The following is a 21887-nucleotide window of genomic DNA, read 5'->3' as shown; positions in this document are numbered from 1 at the left end:
AGGCCCTTGCACACTGAGTGCGATATTTTCGTATGTGTTTTTTTGTATTCGTGATTCGGTGGCTCTGAATTGAACCATTCAAACTGCTTGCTACGGATGCGATAAACACAGAAAATCAAACCTGATCCGAATTTTTTTATGACGGACGAAAGTTTTGGAGGCAGTGTGCAAGCGTGATTGGCATAACGGAGGTCGATTTTTTTTTTTTACGTGCAAAAAATTTCGGATGCGAATTTCGGACTCGAGTTTCGTGCAGTGGCCTTAACAGAAAGTGGGCGTAACTTGAAGTTGTCCAAATCACACAGAACCACACGATATGTCAGACTCAAAACGAGATGTTGTCTGCATGATGCCAGCTCGAGACAACGGTAAGAATATTTTCCCGAGATAACCGTGTAAATCGAAATATACAAGTCTTATTGCCGCTTTTTACATCGTGGCAAGGGCAGAGCAAGCGTTTTGAGCTTTGAGCTTGTCAATCTGTCTCGCTGAGTGACCCACAGATGCAGCAACACAATACATTAGTAGATCGCCCTGGAGTGGTCACGTGCCATTATTCAAATGTAAATGCACGGGTAAGATGTCACCTAATAGATGTAAATGCATAGATGTCGCCTAATTTATTGTTTTCTATACCAGTTTACGACTGTTTCCTCGTTATTTTTTGTGCAGCTGTGGTGCTTTTGAGTGACAATTCCTCATTTGTCCTTTAACCCTCATTGTGTTGCCTTTCAATTAAAAGATTTTGTTATGGGTGTGCTTGTTGTTCATTTTTCTCAAAAGTGTCATAAGATTTGTTTGTCAGCGGTGCATTTAACTGTTCATTATTGCTGTTGATATCAGTCAAATTTTTAATCATCAGCAAATCAGGCATACAATAAGACATCAAAAGATGTTTAAAATTATTTATGAAAAAAAGAAGAAGAAATAAAGCCCAATTCCAAAAGGATATATTAGTGCTTGCTCCACACTTTAGTTGAGGTGGGACAAATAATTCATAAAACAATACATTGCAATATGGTTTCTTGCAATACATTATCAGTAGGCTACCCCGGCACTAATGCAGATTGCAGCTTGCAGCTTGCTTTACTGTATACCAAAACAAGCATTTCGGTTCTTGAACAGCTAAGAGTCAGTTTAATCAACTCTAGTATGTTCAGTTTGTTAAACTCGTGCGAGAGCGATTCATAAGTATACAGAACTGTCTGTTCACTCTAATCACTCTGGCGGTACTTTGATATCATCGTTGGGCGACAGTGGCTCAGTGGTTCATGTAGGTTGTCTACAAACCGAAAGGTTGGTGGTTCTATCCCCGGTTCCACCTGACCACCTGATCGAGGTGTCCATGAGCAAGACACCTAACCCCAGCTGCTCCCGACGAGCTGAGTGGCGCCTTGCATGGCTGACACCGCCGTCGGTGTATGAATGAGTGAGTGAATGGGTGAATGAGAGGCATATATGTAAAGCGCTTTGGTGGCCATTGGGTCTGTGAAAGCGCTATATAAATGCAGTCCATTTACCATTTACCATACACCGATCGGTCTGTGCAGCGCTGCTTTCAAAAAAAGAAAAAACGGTGAGCAACTTGAAGTGTTGCGTAAATTGAAGGGGCATAACTTCAAGTCTTGCAGGCTGCAGACAGATTCTATTGGAAAAAATGCGTTGTTTCGTGTATGTACCTTTAAATACAAATGAGTTGCTGCTCCTGGCACAGGGGGCGGGGCTTCAAGAGCTCGGCAGAAAGTATTCAAATGGCTGAGGGAGGAAATATGCTAATACGGGACAGTCCACCAGTGATCGAGGGTGTAAATATGCTAATATGGGACAGTCCGTCAGTGGTCGAGCGTGTAAATATGCTAATACGGGACAATCCATCAGTGGTCGAGGGCGTAAATATGCTAATACGGGACAGTCCGTCTGTGGTCGGGGGCGTAAATATGCTAATACGGGACAGTCCGTCAGTGGTCGTGGGCGGAGCATGAGCAATATGACATCATATTTCTCAGAAAATCCAAACGGCTTGATTATTGAGTGTTTAGGCTTTTGAGGATTAAAAAAAGAGTGAATGGATTTTCCTAATTGTATGGTTGTGTCCACATACTGCAAAGACACATTTATATGCGAACACCATATAAAAGTGAATTTTGTATCTGAGAACCCCTTTAAAAAGTAAGCGTAAATGCACATTATGTGATATAAAAGAAGCAGTTAGTTAGTTGTGTTGTGTTTTGTGTGTTGTGTGTCAGGGTTCGGCTCTGGAGCAGGCCATCATCAGCCAGAGACCTCAGCTGGAGAAGCTCATCTCCACAACAGCGCATGAGAAGATGCCCTGGTTCCACGGCAAGATCGACCGCGAGGACTCGGAGCTGCGCCTGCGCAGGAGCTCACACGTCAACGGAAAATTCCTGTAAGTTCTACTATACTTGGATAAGTTCACATGACTTATCCAAGATCAAGAAAAATGAGAAATGATCTTGGATTTCATCACATCTTCTACATATTAGCTACAGGCTATAATCTAGATCTACTCTACAGTTCAAAACTTTAGTTTTAGCAGGATTTAAAACTATTTTTTTTAAATAATTTTATGAACCAAGGATCCATTCACTTGATCAAAAACGATGGTAAAGACTTTTACATTGCTACAAAATAATTTTTCAAATAAATGCTGTTCTTTTGAACTCTCTATTCATCAAAGAATCCTGAAAAAACATCACATTTTCCACACTAATATGAAGCAGCACAACTGTTTTCAACAATGAGAATAATCAGAAATGTTTCTTGAGCACCAAATCATCATATTAGAATGATTTCTGAAGGATCATGTGACACTGAAGACTGGAGTAATGATGCTGAAAATTCCCCAAACTTTTAAATGGTATTGTATATAACATAAACCAAGTGCTTAAAAGTATGTAACTGTTTTTGTTCAATTAACTGGCTGCGTTTAATTTTAATGTTGCGTGCATTACATGAATCTAAATAATGTAGCGTTTCCATTAAATTAAAGTCAATTATGACTGTTTTCATGTGCTTTAATGTAATTATTTCTTTAGTATCATGATTAGAATTTTATATAACATTTTGAGTTAGTCACAAACCTTGCAATTGAAATCCCAAAACTATTGCAAAGAAATAACTTAGACATAGATTAAACTGATGACTGAATGTGTGGCTGTATAAACTAAGCCGGGTTTGGACTGTAGCACCACTGCTCTGAAGTGAAAGAAGCGAGGCAGAGAAGAGGCAGCATGTGGTTTCCGCTGTGACACTGTTCGAGAGGACTTCCTGAAGTGACCGAAGAACACGCAGTGTGTGTGTGTGTGTGGAGGCGGAAAACAAGAGAAGGGCTGGGTGGGGGTAGAGAGGCAGTGTACAGTCTCCACCTGCTTTACATAGATCACTGGCTACCATCTTAAAACATGCGCGTGTGTGTGTGTGTGTGTGTGCAATGCAGTCTACAGAAACATGGAAAAAGAAGAATGTTTATTTACAAAACAAATATCTTTTATCATGGTGAGGACTTTGTCATAAGCTTTCAACTTTCTAGTTTTTACTAAAGCTAAAAAAGTAATCAAAATGTGTTATTGCTTATTTTTATATTTCCACTTTGATTAAACATTTATTAGTTTAGCTACATCCACTGCATTCTAAATCTGAATAGCGAATCTGTGTTTAAAACATCTACAGCTCCATCTAGTGTTGATCTGTGTATAACCAGAGGTCCTTTTGCAAGAGCTGTCTTCTTCTGCTTAACATATACTGTATCATTTTCTCTCCTCCTGACAGAATTAGACAGAGAGAAAGCGATGGCAGAAACGTGTCCTATGCTCTGTGTTTCCTGCATAATAACCAGGTCATGCACTATCGCATTGATAAGGACAAGGCTGGCAAACTCTCCATTCCTGATGGGAAGAAGTTCGACACACTTTGGCAGGTAATTAAAACCTGTCTAGAGACACATCAAACCTGCTTATGACTTCAGAGCGGGTGAAGTCTATACAGTATGTGCAGAAAATAATGATCTCGGATAATTAGCAAACAGTCATTTATTTATGTTCAGGCTTGTCTATTGCATATGCTATTACTATCTGTCATAAAACCATCTTGGCTGACACTTTATTTTGATGGTCCACTTTAGACATTATACTAACTATAAGTAATTTAGTATAACTACATGTCAACTAACTAATACATTAGAGTATTAGTAGATAGTTAGGTTTAGTAGATTAGGTTGACATGTAGTTGCAAAGTTACTTACTGTCAGTATAAATAGTGTTCACAAAAGCATCACAATAAATCTGTTCACAGATAATAAGCAGACTAATACTAATACATTAATGAGAGTTAGTTGGCATGTAATTGAAAAGTTACAAGTAAACATAAGTAACTTTAACTTCTCTAACATGTCAACTAACTCTCATTAGAGTATTAGTAGACTGTAAGGTTAGGTGTTGGTAGGTTAAGTTGACATGTAGTTGCAAAGTTACTTATAGTCAGTATAATGTCTAAAGTGGACCATCAGAATAAAGAGGAAGCTAGTCTTGTAGAGGTAGACAATTGTCTTGAATATGGTGACCAACAGGGCAAATGACGTGTTATATTTAGATTTCCTGGTTGGGGGTGAATGGTTGCGTGGCTGTGCATGATGCACTGCACCAAAGCCCTAGCAAAGGTAAAGCTACAGAAAGGTCATTAACTAGCCTTGACAAACATCTATCACTTTGTGATTAGAAGAGTTCGAATGAGGTGGGTGTGCATTAAAAATGTATTTTAATATAGAAATTTCTTGATATTGGTGATGCGTCACAACACTACGTTACTGTGTAGCGTTTCAAATGTGTGCTGATCGAGAGCATGTGAAGGAGCAAAACATGAAAGGAAAGTACACTTGGCGTTAGATAGACGACAGTTTTATCCATCATTTATCATAAACAATGTACTGTAACGATATGCTGAAACAATGAGACAGTGATGATGCCCAGAATTTGACATCGATGTGCAATGTATTATAGCTGGTAGAACACTATTCGTACAAGCCTGACGGCCTGCTCCGAGTGCTAACTGAGTCCTGCCCGAGACCATCACATCATTCAGTGGTGAGTACTTTCACAACTACAACAAACACACGGGTGAGAATGTGTTATCATACGAGTTTACGTGAACATGCTTTGACATTAAAATGCACTGACATATTGACAATATGAACCACACTGAGGGCTATTGTACTATTTTAAATATCAACAAACAATTGTTCATTGTTTCACACACAAATAATGAAGGAAATGAAACTTTTTATATGTTCATTCATTTAAAATAATGTAAGTTATTGCTAGTGTGATAAAATATAGAGAAGTGGTTCTCAAATGGTCAAGTCAAGTCACATTTATTTTATAGCGCTTTTTACAATAAAGATTGTTTCAAAGCACCTTTGCAGAGAAAACAGGAAAATAATGCAACAAACTTTATTTCTAGAAGAAAATATCGTCACAGTCCAGCTTAAAGGGTTAGTTCACCCAAAAAGGAAAGTTATGTCATTAAAGACTCACCCTCATGTCGTTCCAAGCCCGTAAGACCTCCGTTCATCTTCAGAACACAGTTTAAGATATTTTAGATTCAGTCCGAGAGCTTTTTGTCCCTCCATTGAAAATCTATGTTCGGTATACTGTCCTTGTCCTGAAAGGCAATAAAGACATCATCAAAGTAGTCCATGTGACCTCAGTGGGTTAGTTAGAATTTTTTGAAGCATCGAAAATACATTTTTTTTCCAAAAATAACAAAAACGACGACTTTACTCAGCATTGTATTCACTTCCGGTTCTGTTGTCAATCCGATTTCATGAGTCCGCTGACGTAAGACGAGCTGACGTGTTATCTGGTGCGCCCGAGCTTCGTTTACAGTCTGAGGGAGACGCACGCTGTAAACAAAACAATCTTTGCAAACATGTCTAAGGATTTCGACACGGGAGAAGACTTGCATTTTCTTTTAACCAGACATATTTATTTGAACCCGAATACACGGACGCACCAGATAACACGTCAGCAGCGTCTTACGTCAGCAGCGTCACTGGCCTTGTGAACGCGGATTGACAACAGAACCGGAAGAGAATAAAATGCTGAATAAAGTCATCGTTTTTGTTATTTTTGGAACAAATTGTATTTTCGATGCTTCAAAAAATTCTAACTAACCCACTGAGGTCACGTGGACTACTTTGATGATGTCTTTATTGCCTTTCTGGACAAGGACAATATACCGTACATAGATTTTCAATGGAGGGACAGAAAACTCTCGGACTAAATCTAAAATATCTTAAACTGTGTTCCGAAGATGAACGGAGGTCTTACGGGCTTGGAACGACATGAGGGTGAGTCATTAATGACATCATTTTCATTTTTGGGTGAACTAACCCTTTAAGTAAGTTCAGTAATGGTTCATTTTTGTTGTAAAAATTTGATTAATTTAGTTAATTTGGGTGGTGTTCCAAAAATGGTGCAATAGGGACAATAGGGAAAGACAATGCAAAATGAATGTATTTTCTCACAAAAGTTTTTGCATTTAAGAGAAAACATTGCATTTGTTTGCAAAAGTTTCGCTTTCATTCAAGAAAGATTGTGTTCGCTCACAAAAGTTGTGCGTTCATCCAAGAAAGACCGTTTTTGCTCGCACGTTCGCTTGAAAAAACCTTTGCCTTCCCATGAGAAATTTTGCGTTCGTTTGCAAACGTTTTGCGTTCCCTGAGAAAAATAGTTTTTCGCTCACAAAAGTTTTGTGATCCACCCAGAAATGTTGTGTTCTCTTACAATAGTTTTGCGTTCCTCCAAGAAACTGTGCGTTCATTTGCAAGTTTGCAGGTGGAGTTGGCTGAAGCTGAGTTTGAGATGGGCGACAGTAGCCTGTTTCTCACGCTCTCCGCTAGCTCTAGATCTCCAAGCTGTGCGAATCCTCCAGCCCTCATGCTGTCTGCATCTGACTCTGAGGAACTGGATGTAGACGAGCAGGCGGTAGCTTCAGCAGAGCAGCTCCTCAATCTGCCACATTTGAGACTTTTTAAAAGCAACTACAACGTTTCTTTGTGGTACACAAAACTTTTGCGAGGGAACGCAAAACCATTAAAAAAAATTCCCCATCGTGTGTCCTTATGGTGGCTCCATATAATCTGACTTGAGATAGAAAAATATCTCAAAGATCCTCAAAAACATAAGCAATGTACAAAAAAATATGCGGCTTATGAATGATTAAGCACATTAAGGATAAACATGATATGTTCTGACAACAATGTGTTTTTTTCTGCAAATTATTGGCTGCCAAGAGCATGAAACCACTGAAGTTCAAGAAGCATTTTGAAACCATGGTAAATGGTTATTTTTCTTATTCATTCAGCTTAAGGCATGTTAATTAATTTGGGTTTAGACAGTTTATGTAATACATTTCAAAATTTCTTTATCAACATTTTTATCTACTTAAATACAATAAACAATTCTGACCCTGCGTTGGGTCACCACTTGTAAAAGTGTCAAATCTAGGTCCTGAAGCAAAGCCTGCTGAGAACCACTGACCTAGACTGTACCAGTCTATTTAACACAATGGCCACTGGAAATGTGATTGCTACTGAATGTACATTGAATTGGTGAATTTGCAGAGTGAATTATTTATTGAAGAAACTAATTTTGTGTGCGTTTAGCTTTGTTGTTGTAATGTATAACACAATACTAATGGGTCATAGATGTTAAGCATTAAATATAAGCATCAAATAGTGTAGGACAAAATAACCTTATGCTCTTTAAAATTGTGGTTTCTAGCAAGGTGCCACAGGTGGAATACTCTCCAGAATCAAATCATACTCCTTCCCCAAACCTGGCCAAAAAAAGGTGCACTAACACCCCCCTCTTGTCCTCCTTATCCCCCACTGTCAGTGGTAGGACACCCGTCTGCTTGCGTGTGGTTTTTGCTTCTAACTTTGCCTGTGGGACGCCTTACACCCTCTCTGATCTCTTCCTCCATTCACTGCCCTGTACATCACATCCAATCACCAGCAATAACATGATAGTATGGATACATTTATGATAGTGTACTCTCCGTTCAGTTAAAAGAATAGTTGCCTTTTACACAGTTTTTGTTCAGTCCATTTTACACATCATTTAACCTTGATTGCCTGTCCACCTTATTTTAACGCAAGACGATGGACGTGACCATATTTAGCTTGAATGTGCAAGGCTTCCAGTGTCATTTGCTTCCAGATATTTTCAACTGTACAGAAACAGTCCGTTATGCTGCTTAATGTTGTAAACTTTTATTTGTTATCATGATATTTTAAATTATTATCAAAATCATAAATACTGGTTTGTAGCGCAAATCGTTTTACCGTTTACTGCCCTTTGTTATTCCTCTGGTTATTTACCTAATGAATCGGAAGTGTTGTACATTTGTATTTTCCTTGATGCAAAATAAGGTGGATAAATCAGGGCACATTATATTCCCTTTTATTTTTCTGTAGTTAAAAGTGTTTATAATACTTTAATATTAATAATAGTTTATATTATATCTTATATACAACATTTACACAGGTTTGCTGGTCTTGGCTGATTTTAGTGGGGTTTAGCAGACCAGCTAGACTGGTTTAAGATGTTTTACCTGTAAGGATTTTAAAAATTAAACCTTCTTCAACAATAAAACAAAAATATAACATGTATTTACATTCTAAACTGCATTGGTGAGGTTGGTTACATTATTCACACTATTTATTACATGATATATTTTTTTTTTTTGGAGGGGGGGGGGGGTAGTATTTGGCTCTAACATCCAGCTGAGAAAAAAAAAGACCATTAATGAGAGCCTGGATTACTCAGCGTTTTTGTCGTTTTAAAATGACGTTATACTATCGTTTGAAAATTTGCGGTCAGTACGTTTATTTTATTTATTCAAAATTATTATTATTACTTTTATTCAACAAGGATGCATTAAATTGATTAAAAGTGAAAACTAAGACTTCTACATTGTTATTGACCTTTGCATTTTTCATATTAACTACTTTAATCCGAATAGCAACTGGTTACAGCTGCCAACCAACATAGTGTCGGCCCAGATCTGGTACATGTGGATTCCACACGGCCCAGATGTGGGCCGGATCTGGGCCGACACTATTTTGCAGTCTGGGAAGCAACATAGCAATTTGTCACATCAGTATAGAAAGTGTGGTCACAGATGTTGCTTTCAGTCGCATCTTCACAACGGCTCATCCAATGAGAAATTAGATTCTGTACTATACATTTGATAATATACATCATAGCACTTCTGGCTCAAATACTGGTCTAAAAGGGGGGAGTCGCATAATTGATCTCCCTTTTGAGACACCTCTAGCTATTGTCCACTGAAATTAGTCAATGGACAATAGTTTATCAGCAGTGTTATTTATTATGTAACTCACAAGTTGCAAAGTGTTTGGAACAAAGGCAATGATTTTTTTGGAAGAGATGGCAATCATTTGTGTTGATATTGTCTAGATGCTTTTCTAGCAACAGTTGAATTACCCTAATCATACATCCATTTCATTCTCCTTTTCTATCACTCCTTTTTAATTATATAAATCACATAATTATCAATCCTATCTGCAAGAGATCTCTTTTCTTGTGTTGTTTCTTTTTTTCTTTTTTATACACTATGTGTTGGCTTTTTGACCTTTTGGAAGAAGGTTCTCCTCTTCTTCATGGACACTGACCACATCATGTATAATGCTGTATACATATATATGAACTGCCATTCACTTACTGTACCATTGAAACATCTCAGTAAATGTGATTATGCATTTAATTCTGATTTAAGGTGCCATGAAGAACACAGGAAAGTTTGGTTTGAACCTGTCCTTCTTTCCCATTGATGCATGCAGGCATTTCAGATAACATGCCTGTGTCCTATCCGCTTTGTCTGTGTGGATTTGTGGATTTTCGTAATTGTAATTGTGTTGTGTGCTTGTAGGGTCACCTTGAAAATCCCTATAACTTTAGATCAAACGGCAGGGGTGAACTTCCTAATCCTAATATCTTCGGCAAAGGTTAGTTTACTTAGTTTTGCTTTAACACTTTCACTTCCAGTCACAGGTTGCACACCTGACTCTTTAAAAAAGTAGATCTAATGGCTTTTTCTTTGGATTGACAAAGATAAATTGTGCCTATATATGGATTTCTTAATGGATGTAAGTAAAGTAGACAGTGAAGGAAAATATATGTCTGGCTTACTATTTTAAGAGCATCCCATGATGCAGCTGAACTGTAATCATACTTCCATTTGTTTGATTTTCATAGTTTTAATAATTAAGAATGAGCAGGTGTGTTCAAACTTTTGACTGGTAGTGTAAACCTGAGCCTGATGTACTTAGTTCTTGTAATCCTAAACTCTGTGCTCTGTGTTTTCATAGAGGCTATGCCAATGGACACACAGGTGTATGAAAGTCCCTATGCAGATCCTGAAGAGCTGCGATCGACTAAAGTGAACCGGAGCGACCTGACTCTGGAAGATGGAGAGCTGGGCTCGGGAAACTTTGGCACTGTCCTAAGAGGGGTCTACCAGATGAAAAAGTTAGTCAACCAAATTCGTACAGAAAACTCATTCAAATCTCATGTGGATTGTTTAAATTAATATTTTAAGGATCAAATATGGTAATCAAAAAGTCACTGTCAATCAAACAAACTTTTATCTTAGATCTTATAAGTCCTTTTTCTTGCTTTTAAAAATTGTATCCAAAAGAATTATGTATTGTTATTGAATTCTAAAAACCTGAATTTTCTTTTTACTTATTTAAAACAAACAATACACTACTGTATTAGCAACTACGTCAATAACATGCAACTAAAGTTGCCGTTTATGTTTAATATAGGACTTGTAAGGTAGTGTTTTATTGATATTTCGCAAACATTCTGGAAAGGGTTTGTATTTTAAAACTTCTGCAATTATTCAGTCTGCATTTAAACATTGTTTTGTAGATAAGTTTAGCCTATATTTTTTTGTAAACTTTAGAATTAAGATAACTAAGACATGTTTGCTTTCAAGTGATTTTGGTCAGAAATTTCAATTTCATTTTTTTTTCATCTCTCTTCTTGTCAAAGACATGCTTTATCTACAGTTGTGGCCAAAAGTGATGTCCTAAGAAAATTGACAACTACACCCCTTATTCAAATATCATAAAAAAAAAATGTGTTACAGATTTTGTATGTGTTGTGCTTGGAGTGAGTTGTTTTATTTGTGATTATAACGCAATGAAAGATGCCAAATTTTACAGACATCAGTTTTGTCAGGCTGCCATCCAAAGAAATAAGAACTAACTAACTAAATATTAATTACTGATTATGTTGTAGTCAATGTATGCCCTTTCCTATGAGCGTTTTTGTTTTTTATGCATTTTTGGCATAGTAGCCTTTTTTGCCAAATAATTTTTTCAGGTAAAAACCTTATATTTCGATGGTTTAACTCGTAGGGTTTGTGAGGAACTTCTAGGGTCATTGAAAACAAATATCCCCTCTGGACGACACTTTTGGCCACTACTGAATGTAATTTCTTGACACAAAGCATAATGGGAAACACGGTTTGGTTGCTCAAATGTGTTTCGTCATGTATTGCTATTCATCAACAGCACACAAAATTGTACCATCAACATTCAAATTTTCACCTTGAAGATCAATAAAGATCAATACCAATTTATAATTTAACTGAAAGATCATTTTACGGGTGCAACATTTTTCTTTAAGCCCTGAGTTTGGGGGCATTTCAGTAAAAATTAAAAGAGGGAAAAAAAATGGATGGAAACTTTGTAGCTGACGATGGTAAATGCGTTGAAATGAACTATTTTTCCATTTACAATAAACCTAGCCAAGTCGCCAAAATTACAATAGTATTTTTTCAAATATGAAAGAAGATATAGCAATTACAGTGGCTTTATTAATTAATGAAAAAAACAAAACCTGATGTCAGTCCTTGTTCTTAACTCTTTTTGATACTTTCATAATAAAAGCACACAAAAGTAACAAAAGTCTCATAAATGGACTGGCGGGGAAAGAGTTAATTTTGTAGAAGTAACTTTTTTTTTTTTTTTACTTCAGAGAAGGTACACTTGAAGGCACTTGATGATGTAATTACAATTTCCCAACTTGTAAACACTAAATTCCCAAAAGGTTCTGAATGCACCACAAGTACTGAGTTTTCTTACGCTAACTATCATTACACTGATATAAAGCTCAGAATCTCTCTTTGCTTACTGAATTGTGGCTGATCTTCCTTTCGCTGGATACATTTAATCCTTTACAGACACATTTGCACTGCATAGCAATAGCAACTTTATTTACAGTATATAGCACAATTAAAACAACACAAGTTGACCAATGTGCTTTACAATGTCACATAGGAAAAAAGCATCACATAGGCAACATATAATAATAAAATTGTCACTGATTAAAAGCTATTGAAAACAGATGTGTTTTAAGTTGTCCTTTAAAACCCTGTACAGTAGCAGCGTCTCTAATATGTTTTGGCAAACTGTTCCAAAGTTTAAGAGTTTTAATCTCCTGTAATAGCCTGTGTATGTTAAAACTTATGCAAATGCAATGTACAGTGTATGTTCATCTGTATATAATGTATCTTTCTTCCAGAACGCAGAAGGTTGTTGCTGTGAAGATACTGAAGAACGATGATGACAACGCCGCGGTAAAGGATGAGATGCTGCGGGAAGCTAACGTCATGCAGCAGCTGGATAACCCCTACATCGTGCGCATGATCGGCATCTGTGAAGCGGAGAACCTCATGCTGGTTATGGAGCTCGCTGAGCTGGGGCCGCTGCACAAGTTCCTTCAGAAGAACAAGTATGTTTCAGGAAATATGAGTGGCTGATGTCTGATATTCTTGATGCAGCACCGCTGCACTGCATTACGCAGTTACTTATGCATTACTATGTTTGTTGTTAGGGTGACCAAAAGTTTTAAAAGTACAATTTTTAGGCTGGTCTGCCTCAGCAGTCTAACAGCGCTCGCCAATGTCAAAATGATGGAGATGACCAATCAAATAAAAGAGAAAGCTTACTGTTCACAGAGGGCGAGTGTGAAATACAACATGACACTTTAGTTTTAGCTGTGAAAGAGTGCGTGGTAAGGTGTAAGCTAAACATTTAATACATGATTCATGTAATGCACAACTGAATGTGACGAGACTAGAAACGTTTTGCGTTTGTGAAATATTAAATATACAAATAAGAGTGAATGTGTGCATATTTTAAAATAAAATAAAAAAGCCTATTTGCAAAAAGCTATGATTATTTCATAACTACAATTAGACCTAGAACTTATTTTACGTTTTATGTTTTTAATGTAAATGAAATAAATAAAAAAGTTTGGTTCCCTTCAATGTTTATGTTTATAAAAGTTATGTTTACAATTACATGTTTATAACCTTGATTCAGTGTGAATATTGAGGTTTGCCGGCACTTTGTTGCATTGTTCTGTGTTGTTTGGACACTGTCCTTCTTAGCGTTTGATGGTGCCTATCATTCACGTTCGGTTTTTGCTGATGAAGTCTTGCCATGCTTTCTTTACACAGTAATAATCATCAAGACTGTTGTTCTGAAAACTATTGTTGCTTTTTGGACGTCTGACAAGTCGCCCATTTCACATGCGGGCCTGCTGGAAACCACTTACACTGCATGGATGTACAAACTAGAGAATATAAACAACAAAATGATAAAAGATAATCACAATGTTTGTTTTTTCACTATAGCCTACACAATTTATATTAAGCTCTATACTGTTCACATTATTTTGTCCAACCCCTGTATATTCACAATATAGCATGGTCACAAGATTTTATTTATGTTAAACAATTTACAATTTAATGTCACAAAACTCTTTTCAAAACAACAACGGTTTAGAGTGACCACAGTGAGCACGGAATCATTTTCAAAAATGGCCCATAAAAATACATTACAAACTGTACACTATATTCCAAGTCTCCTGAAGTCATGTGACCGCACTGTTTGAGATGCTCTGCAAAATTTCACAGACAATATTAAGTAATCCATTGGATCAGGAGTTCACAAGGTGAAAAACTGTGCCATCCCAGATAGCAACATAGTGTCGGCCCAGATCTAGCCTACATCCGGCACGCGTTGAATCCACGTGTACCAAATGTGGCCCGGATCTAGGCCAACACTGTTGCTGTCTGGGATGTGCCACATAGAGTCAGGAATGACTGAACTTCAGGTCATAAGCAATAGTAGCAGTGTCATTATTTACATAGAAGCCTAAAAGTGAATAGATTTCCCTTGCGTTTTCAGACACATCTCTATGAAGAACATCACAGAGCTGGTTCATCAGGTCTCTATGGGAATGAAATATCTGGAAGAGCACAACTTTGTTCACAGAGATCTTGCAGCCAGGAACGTGCTTCTAGTCACTCAGCATTACGCCAAGATCAGCGACTTCGGACTCTCTAAAGCCCTGACAGAAGATGAGAACTATTACAAGGTATAATATCCACAGTGCCCTTCATAAGTATTGGCAAAAGTATAGAATGTCACCTTTTATTTCTGGATGTTTCAACAGTAATTTCAACAATTTCAACAGATGTTTCGTACAGTACATGTTTTACCAACTAAGAACGACATCGCTTTTAACCCCCCCTAACAAAAGCTGCAGTCTTGATGTTCTTACAGCAGAATGAGTGTTTAAGCACACTGACCACTCTTTGTTCCCTGCACCTCTAGGCCAAAGGTCATGGTAAATGGCCGCTGAAATGGTACGCTCCCGAGTGCATGAACTTCCTGAGGTTCTCTTCGAAGAGCGACGTGTGGAGCTTCGGGGTCCTGATGTGGGAGGCTTATTCATACGGACAGAAACCGTACAAGGTGCGAAGCTCTACAAACAGTTTCTTCCAAACAGTTCTGTATTCTTAATCGGGCTTTGTGATATATTGATTTAATTAAAAAAAAGTGAGCATTGTGGTTATTGTGACTATCACAATGCTTTTAATGCATGAAAATAAATAGCATTCTTCCTGGCGTTCATTTAGTGACAAAAACAGTGATTATTTTATTTGATCTCTTTTAGTTTTTGCGTGGTTAATCTGTATTAATTATTTTGAATCTTAAAACATATTATTATTCTTTGTTAATTAATGAGCGTTGAAACTTGAACATACTCAAGTGTTATATGAACGAAATATGTATAAATTAATATTAATATTGATTAATACATTCTGCAAAAGTACTGTTCTTTGTTAGCTCATAATAATATCAAGATACAGTATACTGTACTCTTGTACTGTATAGTATGTGGACTTATTAGTGTCCTCTAAATATCAAGATATATTAATTATTGTATAAATATTAAGCTGCACATTCATCCATTTAATCATCAGACATGAGCTGGTGCTTGAAAGTAATTCTGTTGTTTATTCCATATTGTCTGAAGGGCATGAAAGGAAATGAAGTCATCCAAATGATTGAGAGTGGACAGAGAATGTCGGCGCCGCTCGACTGCCCGGATGAGATGTACAACCTCATGTTGAAATGCTGGACATACAAGTAAGTGAACACTCACTAAATTAAACTTATATTGAGCAGATTCATAATCATCATGACTGAAGTAAATGTGCTTTTTATCTGCATTTATTTTATTTATAATTCTGTATTATAATGCATCCGCAATAATCACTTTTATCAATCCTAATTTTACAAATTAATTACTTGTAGTGCACAATACTAACAGAAAATCAAGATTCTGATTATTATATCATAATACCATTATTTAAAATGTTATAAAACCACAGTAATACAAGATTAATATTGTATTATAATCATTATATTAGAGTGTGGGTCTATATTAATAGATGGGTGGATGGATGGACATGGGTGAACGGATGAATGGATGGGTGGATGGACATGGATGGATGGTTGGTGGATGATCGCATGGATGGATAGGTGCATGGTAGATGGGTGGGTGGATGGATGGACATGGGTGAATGGATGGATGGATGGATGGATGGATGGATGGATGGATGGATGGATGGACATGGGTGAATGGATGGGTGGGTGGATGGATTGGATGGATGGGAGGAAGGATGGGAGGATAGGTGGATGGATGGGTGGATGGATGGATGGATGGATGGGTGGAAGGATGGATGGGTGGAAGGATGGATGGGTGGAAGGATGGGTGGAATGGTGGATTGGATGGGTGGATGGATGGATGGATGGATGGGTGGAAGGATGGATGGGTGGATGGATGGATGGGTGGAAGGATGGATGGATGGGTGGAAGGATGGATGGATGGATGGATGGATGGGTGGAAGGATGGATGGGTGGAAGGATGGGTGGAATGGTGGATTGGATGGGTGGATGGATGGATGGATGGATGGATGGGTGGAAGGATGGATGGGTGGATGGATGGATGGGTGGAAGGATGGATGGATGGGTGGAAGGATGGATGGGTGGATGGATGGATGGGTGGGTGGAAGGTTGGGTGAATGGATGGATGGATGGGTGGGTGGATGGATGGATGGATGGATGGATTGGATGGATGGAAGGATGGATCAGTGGATGGATGGATGGGTGGGTGGAAGGATGGGTGAATGGATGGATTGGATGGATGGATGGATGGATGGATGGATGGATGGATGGATGGGTGGATGGATGGATGGGTGGGTGGATGGATGGATGGAGGAAGGGATTGATGGATGGATGGATGGGAAATGTTGATTTGGTAATCTATTGATCAATAATAATGTTTCATTCCTCTGTTTCTGTAGGTCAGACGAGAGACCTGGATTTTCTGTAGTTGAACCCAGATTGCGGCATTACTATTATGACATATCTCAGTGATGACATCACCCAGACCACATGCAAAATTATTCAGTACGGTACTGGAAAACAGTTGGTCAGTTGGTATAGGGTGGTATAAGCATCATTTGTATTGACATATTGACTTGGACATATTTTTCATTGTTATTTTTCATGATACTATTTGTTGCCCCCCCCCCCCCCCCCCTTCATCATTGGTATAAATTCTAATTAGATCATTGGCAGCATTTCATGTAAAGCAATAACTTGTATCGTAGCGTACGTCCAAGATCTTTTTTTATCAACTGTACAAATTGGCTTAATAAACTTAAAATGCTTATTAAATAGTTAGTTTTACTTCTAAATGCATGTCTATAAAGAATGCCTGTGTTCTGTGTTTGAAGCTGAGTCAGTATTTCTTATTAATCCACTTGAGATGTCAGAGCAATACCGATCAACATGAGGATAACCAGTCAAGAGCTACAAATTATTCTCTTTCTTTGCCCTCCCTTTCTTGTTTGTACACATTTAAGGCTCTGGTATACTCTGGTGAAAGTTTGTTCCTCGATTTAACTTGAAGTTCTGTATATTGGGGCCTTTACTTGTTTTCTGTCTTTATATCTAATTGCCCAATTTTAAATTTTTTAACATTGAGTTTACTTTTAAAATGTGTTAAAGTGTTAAAACAAGCTGTCATTCATTCTATCTCAGAACATTGTTTACTTCAGACCATCAGATACAATGTAAGCAGGGCCGGATTATCCATATGTGACACTGGGCGAGTGCCCAGGGGCACCAGCCAATGGGGGGCACCAAATCATTAAAACAAATACTATACCTTTAATATATTTGTCATATTTTATAAATGTATATGTATTCATTATATAGTTATATATTTGATACATATATATTTAATACATACATATTTATGCATTTAAAAATAAAGAAATATAATTGCGATTTGGTAAGTGCCCCCCTACCCCTCCCCCGATCTTGGTCCATTCCACAGTGACACACTGCCGCCCAATTAGTCAATCAGACTAATTTAAAACGGACAGGCGTCAGTTAAAGGTTGTATCAGTGATTTCAGGCCCAAAATTAAATGTCTAATCTTTCCTAATGATCCGCTAGCTGCCCGCCCCATAAGCATGCCGTCCAAAAACCGCGTCTCTGTAGGCAGCCTAGGCTCTGAAATCTGCAAAAACAAATGGGTACAACCACCGCTCAAAACCAAAATAAAGTGTTCCAACCAATCACTGACAGGGGCGGGTGTTGTGAGTTTTTGCGCTCGTGCACGGCTGGACGCGAAATCGGAGCAACACCCGCCCCTGTCAGTGATTGGTTGGAACACTGTTTACTTTGGTTTTGAGTGGTGGTTGTACCCATTTGTTTTTGTGTGCAGAGTTGCTGCCTAGGCTGCCTACAGAGACGCGGTTTTTGGACGGCATGCTTATGGGGCGGGCAGCTAGCGGAACGTTAGGAAAGATTAGATATTTATTTTTGGGCCAGAAATCACTGATACAACCTTTAAGCGGTTGCGCTAAGAGAAAACTTAAAAAAGAAAAACAATCACGGCACATTGCCACTATTCATAATGTACCCGCAATCGCGAGCATTTTTATTCAGAAAACGGCGGCAGGAGCAGAAGTAATGTTAACTAGCACAGGCCCTGAAGCTAACATATGCAGCGAAGTGTTTCTCCTGGTTTCCACGTCAGCGCTGATTGATCTGATATCTATGGTTTATAACAGAACTCTGCGCGGAATCGGAATGTTTCTCGCTGGATCTCGTTGTGATGAATGATGTTAAAATTCTGAGGCGAATTCAATTGATTTCTTAACTGGATCTCAACTGATTTCTTAACTGGATCGTGAGCGAGATCGGCCCGTGACTGGCAAGTTCTGGGCTTTATTTTACTGTCAGTAGTTCGGGGCGCTGCTGCTGCTCCACGGTCCTAATCATAGGCCTATATGAGTTGCGTATTTTCGTTTCACTTTCATTTTGTTTGCATTCGCTGCTAGGTAACGACTAACGATAGTCGATAGATCGCTCATTGCTCAGACGCACATAGCAGGTTGTGATTTGTCTCCGTCTCCATCCCACAGACGTCTACGCGCGCTATTCTTGTCACGGATTTATTGAATTCCCTGCAGTATTTGTGGTGAGCCTTTACTTTAGCTGTAAGTTCATGTACATCTATTGTCTTCATAGAAATACTGAATTTCAATTGTTCACACCTTAAGTGTGAGGAGGGGGGCACTTAAACTGTGGTCACCCTAGGGCACAAAACTATGTTAATCCGGGCATGAATGTAAGCCTATTTTGCATATCATCTAATGTATGCACTGATCTATATAGAGTCATTATACAGGTCAGTGACTGTATGACAGTCTAGGCAATTAAAATGGGACCTTTTGAAATCTATTAAGATTGTTTTCTCAATGTTTCATATGTCCTATGTGACTTTGCACAAGCTTGATAACTCAACAGCATGGCATGACACATTACAATCTTGCTCTTCCTGGTTGATAATATTGATAAATGATGCTGAGCAAATAGAACATGTATGCCCGCAATACGATTGTCCAATAATGCTTTAAAAAAATAAATGAGCATTTAAAAAATAATAACTGTGACAATTTTCTTGGATGCACAGTAACATGAACATACAGAAATAAAAATGTCTTGCAATATCATTTGATTAAAAGACAATGGAATAAAATAGACATATCATATTTGATTAGAGGGTGTTTTAAAAGCTTTGTTCTGAAAAGGAATGAAATGGTTTTATCTCTGCACACAAAAATGAACATGTGTCACCTTACTAAATATGGACTAAAAATAGACATACATCTTCCTTTAGAGACCACATTGTAGCCTACAGGTCTCTGCTACTTCACACTGTCAGTCCAAATCCGATTATTTGCATATCTGATTGGCTCATTCCTAAAAATACGTGCTGGACTGTGTGTCTTCTGGCAGTGGCAGAAACATAGGATTTGAAATGAGAATTGAGTAGGATTTGAAACCACATATGTATGAAGCTCAAAACAGATTTGTAAAAATTGCATTTCATACGATTTTTTTGTCATTAACACTTGCTAAATCCGATCGAATTTCAATACGATATCCCCAAAATCTGATTTGGACTGACAGTCTGAACATAGCCTAAGAAACATGGGCACATATTTCTAAAAACCTCCATTTTTTAATAAACTGTCTTTGAAGTCACTGAAAGAACAGTAGAGGATGCTGTAATGTTCTTCAGGAAGACTGCTCCGAATATTTTTCATACTCCCTCTTCTGAATCTGTGAAAAAAAATGAAGAAGTTAAGAAATCTGTTTTGTTGTGCAGCATGTACTGTATATGTCCAAAATATAATAGGCTAAAAAAACGTTAAAAAAATGCGGAGCCTCCCGTTTCATTCATCATCATTGCTAGCTACTAGCTTACATCACCCATTGTCATAAGTGCATCTTCCTCTTACTCAATAAACATTGTCAATTATATATATATATATATATATATATATATATATATATATATATATATATATATATATATATATAGATCCATCAAAACAAAACAGTAAAAAATTGGCATACTAAGATTGGCATCTGAGCCATTTATTTAATGCCTGCTCAAAACCTCCTAAACTTCTGATCATCTTTAGATTTCCTGGCAACCTGTTCCACAAGCTTGTTGCTTCAAACAAAAAAGAACTCTTTGCCTAAATGACTGTTCAACTTAACTCTGGGAGGTACAAAATCAGTAGAGCTGCCCCTGGTGGAGTAGCTGTGAACATCTCTCACTCTATTACAATTGATCAAATATTTGGGGACAGCCCCATGCACAGTCCTATGTACCATGCACAAGTGAATCTGAGAGACTCGATCTTCAACTTCTAACCACCCAATAGTCTCAAGATGAGAAGTATCAAGATGAGATCTCATGGGTTGGTTGATCTCATTGAGATTCTGGCCAAGAAATGTATTGTTTGATTTACCTTGCCAAGTAACTTTTGCGCTTGGCCCGCTCCAGACAAGAGGCAGTCCAGCACACAACTAAGGGAACTAACTGAGTCCTTTACAATAATCTCATTATCTCCAACCTTAAATCCAGGGGGTATTTTCAGTTTTATTTTTGACCCAAACAGTAAAGCGATAGCCTATTGTCTGACATAGAAGCCTTCTACTAGGTCTAACATGACCATACCACAAAAATTACCTTTATCTAACTCCCTCCTAATGTGGTCAGTTAGATGCAACAAACAGGTGTCAGTGGAATGTGATGTACAAAAGCCAGACTGGAACTCATAGAGTAGATTGTGTGATGCTAAATATTTGTCAATCTGTTCAAAAATAACCTTTCAATTATCTTTGACAGACTACACAGAATAGAAACAGGTCTATAGTTTCCATTATCTAATTTACTCCCTTTCTTGTAAAGTGGAATTACTCTGGCAAGCTTGAAATCATTGGGGAAATGTCCTTGCTCAATAGACATAGTTATGATATGGGTGATACAAGGGGTGATAACCTCAGCAGCATCTCTTACGAAGCCAGTGGCTTTGGAGCTATTTAGGTTTTTAAGCTTCTCAAGTACAGCTGTCTCTGACAACTTTTTAAAAGAGGAGCCGTCTGCTTTGACCTCTTGCTGTCAGGGCGCTGAAGAAGAAAGCAAGTAGAATCCAGTTGCAAAATAACAGCAGTTTATAAGGTGTACACAAAACAGGTATAAATGTCAGAAGAGAAGGGCTGAGCAGGAGAAATCACTGGCAACGCAGGGACAGCAATGGGCAGCGGGAACCAGGCAGATCCAGAACGGCACACAGAGAATCCGGGACATGGAACAGTAGAAAAAGAAACTGGAGAAACATTAGAAAACTGAGAGCTCAAGTCCATGGAAGCCTCACAACAATCTGACAAAGACAAGACGAAATCACACATAATATATAGCCGGCTAGATGAGGGACAGCTGGCGCTGATCCACTCATCAGCCACGATAACGAGCCACGCGCACATGTAATACACACTAAACAGGGGGCTGGAGGGGGGAACCGGGGCAGGCAGATTAATA

The 21887-nt window shown here is 38.1% G+C and overlaps 1 protein-coding gene across 4 annotated transcripts in view; it reads left to right on the top strand.

Annotated features, from left to right (window-relative positions):
* The window catches only part of syk (spleen tyrosine kinase), a 38439-nt gene extending 19002 nt beyond the window's left edge, over window positions 1-19437 (top strand). For 2 of the 4 annotated variants that reach the window (XM_077243322.1, XM_077243321.1), the window contains exons 3-14: window positions 2247-2407; window positions 3790-3937; window positions 5016-5099; window positions 7310-7351; window positions 7800-7868; window positions 9973-10048; window positions 10412-10571; window positions 12636-12845; window positions 14309-14498; window positions 14738-14878; window positions 15444-15556; window positions 16777-17152. In XM_077243322.1, the coding sequence (XP_077099437.1) occupies window positions 2247-2407; window positions 3790-3937; window positions 5016-5099; window positions 7310-7351; window positions 7800-7868; window positions 9973-10048; window positions 10412-10571; window positions 12636-12845; window positions 14309-14498; window positions 14738-14878; window positions 15444-15556; window positions 16777-16849 (1467 nt within the window). In that variant the 3' untranslated portion in view covers window positions 16850-17152. Of the gene's footprint in view, window positions 1-2246; window positions 2408-3789; window positions 3938-5015; window positions 5100-7309; window positions 7352-7799; window positions 7869-9972; window positions 10049-10411; window positions 10572-12635; window positions 12846-14308; window positions 14499-14737; window positions 14879-15443; window positions 15557-16776; window positions 17551-18222 lie in introns of those variants that run through there. The other 2 variants (XR_013207148.1, XR_013207149.1) reach the window with 2 other exon arrangements.
* The last annotated feature ends 2450 nt before the right edge of the window (window positions 19438-21887 follow it).

Source organism: Siphateles boraxobius, unplaced genomic scaffold, assembly GCF_051911475.1.
Source record: "Siphateles boraxobius isolate OS27281-9 unplaced genomic scaffold, OSU_SipBor_1 25, whole genome shotgun sequence".
NCBI classification, from domain to species: domain Eukaryota; kingdom Metazoa; phylum Chordata; class Actinopteri; order Cypriniformes; family Leuciscidae; genus Siphateles; species Siphateles boraxobius.
The sequence above is the reverse complement of the archived record's forward strand: the minus strand, read 5'-3'. Positions and strand labels throughout refer to the sequence as shown.